Source organism: Tupaia chinensis, unplaced genomic scaffold, assembly GCF_000334495.1.
Source record: "Tupaia chinensis unplaced genomic scaffold, TupChi_1.0 Scaffold000264_1, whole genome shotgun sequence".
NCBI classification, from domain to species: Eukaryota; Metazoa; Chordata; class Mammalia; order Scandentia; family Tupaiidae; genus Tupaia; species Tupaia belangeri.
Window position 1 is genome coordinate 1,547,719 of NW_006159744.1, and position 5,305 is coordinate 1,553,023.

The 5,305-nt window shown below is 43.3% G+C and overlaps 1 protein-coding gene across 5 annotated transcripts in view; it reads right to left on the reverse strand.

Annotated features, from left to right (window-relative positions):
- LOC102481111 (uncharacterized) overlaps positions 1–3,701 on the reverse strand; it is an 86,837-nt gene extending 83,136 nt beyond the window's left edge. For 2 of the 5 annotated variants that reach the window (XM_006149484.2, XM_006149483.2), the window contains exon 1: positions 3,469–3,697. In XM_006149484.2, the coding sequence (XP_006149546.1) occupies positions 3,469–3,606 (138 nt within the window). In that variant the 5' untranslated portion in view covers positions 3,607–3,697. Of the gene's footprint in view, positions 1–3,468 lie in introns of all 5 variants that reach the window. The other 3 variants (XM_006149487.2, XM_006149488.2, XM_006149491.2) reach the window with 2 other exon arrangements.
- Between the last annotated feature and the right edge of the window lie 1,604 nt (positions 3,702–5,305).

A 5,305-nucleotide genomic window follows, 5' to 3' on the forward strand; every position in this document is an offset into this window, starting at 1 on the left:
TGTGTGTCCATGCCCAAAATCCCAAGAGGAGAATGAAGGAGAGGGATTGTGGCATGGCCATTCCCCCTGAAGGGTGGTTTCTCACTTTCGTTCTGCCTCTGTCTTTCTCTGGTGAATTCATGCACCCAATGGCAAAAATTTAAAAAAAAAAAAAGTATTTGTGTATATTAACATATTTTCTATGGCTCATCTGTATCACCCCATCTCTACTACTGAGCTCTAGAAAGTAATTTATATATATAGAGAGAGAGGTGGCATCTTTACTAGCAAAATTGTACCCTCTAAAGAACTGATCTCGGGACCGGCAGATAGCATAATGGTTATGTTGCTGGACTTCCATGTAGTCAACTGTGGTTCGAGTCCCAGACCCAGCAGCTTAAACTCATGCTGGGCGCGTGTGCATGTATGCCCAGGATCCCAAAAGGAGAATGGAGGAGAAGGAATTACAGCATGGCCATTCCTCCTGGGGGCGATTTCTCGCTTTCTATCTCTCTCTGTCTGTCTGGCCAGCGCACACACCCTATAGCAAAAACCTCTCCAAAAAAAAGAAAAGAAATTGATTTCATGGCTACCAGTAGAGCCACCCAGAGCTCCTTGCCCCAGAACCTGTGCATCCATTGTTGCCATTATGCTACAGGAAATCATGTACTATAAAAGATTATCTTTCATTCATTAAATCTATCTACTTATCTTTTATTCATTAAATCTATCTAAAAAATTAAGACTATTTAAAATCTCTTGATCCATACTGATAGCTTTTCAGATAGCTTATACCAATTTTCTTCCCATCTTGATAGCACTAAATATGAAATGTACAACTTGATCAATTACAAATATTATTCCATTTTCTTGGGAAACTATGAAACAATTTATATGAGGAAAGCATAAATGGCAAATAAGACAGACACTCCCAGCTGCAGAACTGTGTTTGAACTGAGACAACATGCAGAAAACATGGTTACTCAGTAAATAAATTTACTGAGTTAAATTGAAATCAAAATATGGTCATTTGTTTTCAGAGAGCAAAGGTTCTGATATCCACTTCCTGGGCTCTGGTTGTGGAGACAGCTCAGCTAATTAATTCAGGCAGAGCCTCTTCAGAAGTCTTTCTGCTACCAGGGAGATGGGAACTCAGTGGTGATCTAAATTTATCTGGGAACTTCAAAACTGTCCTGTTAATGTTTTTAACATTGCTTGGAAAATGGATAAGCAATGCCTTACACATTTCTTGTTCAACACATTTCTTGTTTATTAATATAAAGTCATACACAGGGACCAGCAGTTAGCATAATGGCTATGTCGCTGGACTCCCATGTAGTTGACCGTGGCTCGAGTCCTGGACCTGGTGGCTTAAAACTCACACCGGGCATGTGTGCGTGTGTGCCCAAAATCCTGAGGGTATAATGGAGGAGAAAGGATTGCGGCATGGCCATCCTCCCTGGGGGGTGATTTCTCACTTTCTGTCTCTCTGTCTCTGTCTGGTGAGTGAGCACGCCCTATAGTGAAAAAAAGTCTCAAAAAATAATAAAATAAAAACTAAAGTCATACACAGAGTTACCAATATACTCTCTATTTTCTGGTTATCTCAAAGATAAATCATCACGCTCCTCAATGTACTATTGCTAAGTTCAAAGTCTTTTGAACTAGATCAGGGTTTATTTAAGTTGATGTCTTTCTGATATTAATATACAATAATTAGTTTCCTTAAAAGAGAATTGCAGTGTCTTGTAATTATATATTTAACTTAGTCCAATTTGAGAAATTATAAGCTAAAAATACTTTTTTTCTTTTTAGAGAGACTTTTGCTATAGGGCATGCGCACAAGATGGAGAGACAGAAGAAAAGTGAGAAATCATCCCCCAGGGGGTATGGCCACAGCACCATCCCTTGTCTTTCATTCCCTTCTCGGGATTTTGGGCAAACATGCACACACGCCCCAGCATGGGTTTCAAGCCACAGGGCTCGGGACCGCAACAGTGGTGGGCCATGTAGGAGTCTAGTGCCTCAACCTACACTGCCCGCTGGCTCCAAAAAGACATTGTTCACATGAATAGTTTTAAAATTAGCTCTTCCTCTGTGTATTACCTGCAGATTTTCCAGTTCCTTACCAATTCACTTTGAAGGGCAACATGTCTACTTCTGTAGAAATTAAAGGACACACAACTTTTACTCAATCAAGCTGCTTGACTTTTTCGTTTTTCTTTTCTTTTCATTTTTTTTTTTTTTGAGAGGTTTTGCTATAGAGCACGTGCACTTGCCAGAAAGACAGAGACAGGGAGACAGAAAGCAAGAAATCTCTCCCCCGCCCCAGGGGTATGGCCACACCGCAATCCCTTCTCCTCCATTCTCCTCTTGGGATCCTGGGCATGCACGCACTCGTGCCCAGCATGAGTTTAAGCCATCAGGTCTAGGACTTGAACCACAGTTGACTACATGGGAGTCCAGCAACATAGCCAGTACGCTAACTGCTGGTCCCCAAGCTGGTTGACTTTGACTGCTGTGAACCAGTTCCAGCCCTTTTGTTTTAAATTATTTTTATTTAATTTTATTTATTCATGCATTTGTTTTTAATTTGACCAGAGATAGACAGAGAGAGAAAGAGAGAGAGAGAGAGAGAAAGCAAGCCACCAGGTCCAAGACTCCAACCATGGTCGGCTATGTGGGAGTGTCTAGCGGCTTAACGCACAAGCCACCTGCTGGTCCCCCTAGTTCCAGCACTTTAATATGCTGCTTGAAGTTCTCTGTTCTCCTTTGGCTGCTTTCTTTGGAGAATGGGTCAAGGCTTGGACCCTAGCAGTGGACTGCACAGATTAAATCCCCAGCATCACATTGTACAACCTGTACAATCTCAAGGTTATTTAACCTCTCAGGTGCCTAAGCGTCTTCATCTGTACACAGGTGTACTAACAGTACCCACTTCACACGTGCAATCGAGAAAGCATTACTGCATGTTATAATCATGGTTTTGCCTGCTTGTTTTTGCCATTGCTGTTGTTACTGATTCTTGTTTGTTTGGGTACACACACCAGTAGTCACCTAAGTGGGGGAGTATACAATTCAGTCCCCTCTCCTCCCCTCAACAAATAGCTAAGCCATAGAATCACCTCTTTTTCCCCCTCTCCCTTACTGCTTCTCTATGAAATTGGGTTTTTCTTTCTTTTCTTTTTTCTTTTTCTATTTATTTATTTATTTTTATTTGACAGTTTGCCTCAGACTAGGAAGGCAGTTGGAAAATTAGTGCAACAGGCCCTGGGCAATTGGTGGCTGAGGGGAAGTATAGCACCGGAAAACGAAGCATTTAAAGCAGTGAGAAGCATGGACAGCACATTCTACAATGTTAAATGCACGTTTTTTAGAGCAAGCAGGTTGGGTGTGGGCACTGAATCTATACTTGTCCCGTCCAAAGGGCAGGGTGGGACCAGCTCCTCTCACGCCACCTAGGGGCTGGGTCTTCCCAGCGCAGGTTACCTTCGTCCAGGAACGCGCGCGCTCGCTGAGCAGAGCCCGGCGCAGCGCCGTCGAGGCCGCGTCCTGCAGCTGGCTGCGCCGGGACCACTTCCTCTTCGTCCATCGCCCCGAGCCCAACGACCTGCTGGACAAGGACATCTGACTTCCTGGGGTTGGGCCCGAGGGAGGCGAGCGGGGAGCTGCTTAGGTTGGGGTGGAGAGGACACTGCGGTTGGGGGTGGGACTTCGTTGTCATATTCCCCCGGGCGCTTTCATCATCGGCATCACAAAGGGGCCCAGCTCCTCCAGGGAGGGGGTGGCGCCCCTTGTGGGGCTTGTAGCTGCCGGGATAAATTCTTAAACTAGCGAAAACTTTCCTCTAAGCACATCAGTACCCGGATGTCCATTTATGAGGCATGGCCCCATCCGTTCTATTAATAACAGAAGATAAATCGTGTTTTTGTTTGTTTGTTTTGTTTTCATTTTTGAGAGTTGTTAGGTTTTTTGTTTGTTTGCTGTAGTGAGTGAGTGCTCCCCGGACAGACACAGAGAGACAGAGAGATAGTGAGAGGGAAGCTGATGTGCTGGAATCCGGAATCTTGGAGAGGTACTTTGGTGCAGTAGTGTCAGCATTACAGAGGCCAGGGGCGAGGGGAAGAGTCCCAGAATCAAAACTCACTGTCCCCCCTTATCAGGTCCGGTCTGGGTAACATGAGGGTATTTGAGTGTAAAGTCAGGGGAGGGAATCATCAGTTATGATGCAAACACTGACATGTGACATTGAAGATTTTAACCAAAAATAAAAATTAAATGGAGGAGGCGGGTCTGGAGAAAAGGATTACAGACACAAGAATGCATACACACTAGGGTTATAAAATGGTATACCACAGCAAAGTAAAAAAGTCATTAGTCAATAAATACTTCGAAAGAAAAATGGTAGAGTCATTAGTGAATGTGCCCACCATGACGTTCGATAATGCAGAAGATGAACATGTCTCTATCTGTGACTTGATAATTACAGACATTATGGATGTTGTGAAAATCCATACTCTACCCCACAAAAATAAATACATTTAAAAAAATTAATAAAAAGCTAGTTAAGTCTTTACCAAAACCTTAAGAACACTGAAGGAAGACATTATTGGTATCTACAGTAAAACTTAATAACCCCCGGTCCCACGCACCCTCTTCCCTGTCTCACACACACACACTGTAGTCGTTAGTTCTTCCCCCTCACATCCCTTCCTCTCCTAATTCACATTTTCCAAACTTTACCCCCAAAATGAAAGAGGACACATCTTTCGGTTCCTTAAATCTGTATTTTCTGGCCTATGGGAACTGAAGAAGAAATAAATGTTGGTTCTCATGTAATTTATCCTAAACACCAAGATCCCTTGTTGGGACCAGCAGATGATGTAATGATTACATCACTGGATTCCCACATGGCTGACCATGGTTCCAGTCCTGGACCCGGAGATCTGAAATTCAGGCTGGGCACATGTATATGCATGCCCAAAATCCCAAAAGGAGAAAGCAAGAGAAGGGCTTGCAGCGTGGCCATCGCCCCGCCCCCCTCCCCGTGGTGGTGGGGAGAGGAGTGAGTTTTTGTTTCTGTATCTGCAGGGAGTGAACTCACCCTATAGCAAAATTCTCTAAAAAAAAAAAAAAGACAAAAAACAACCCTTGTTAAGCTTTTGTCTAAACTGTCCATTAATAAATGAGTATTTCACTAGAGATAAAAAAAAGAGAAAGAGAAAAGGGGGCAGGCTTTATTTTTTAATAAGACAAGGAGTACATCACCCTGTCTTCGTAACGTTCTGTTTCTCCATGGTTAGTTGCTTTGCATGTCTTCTGACAT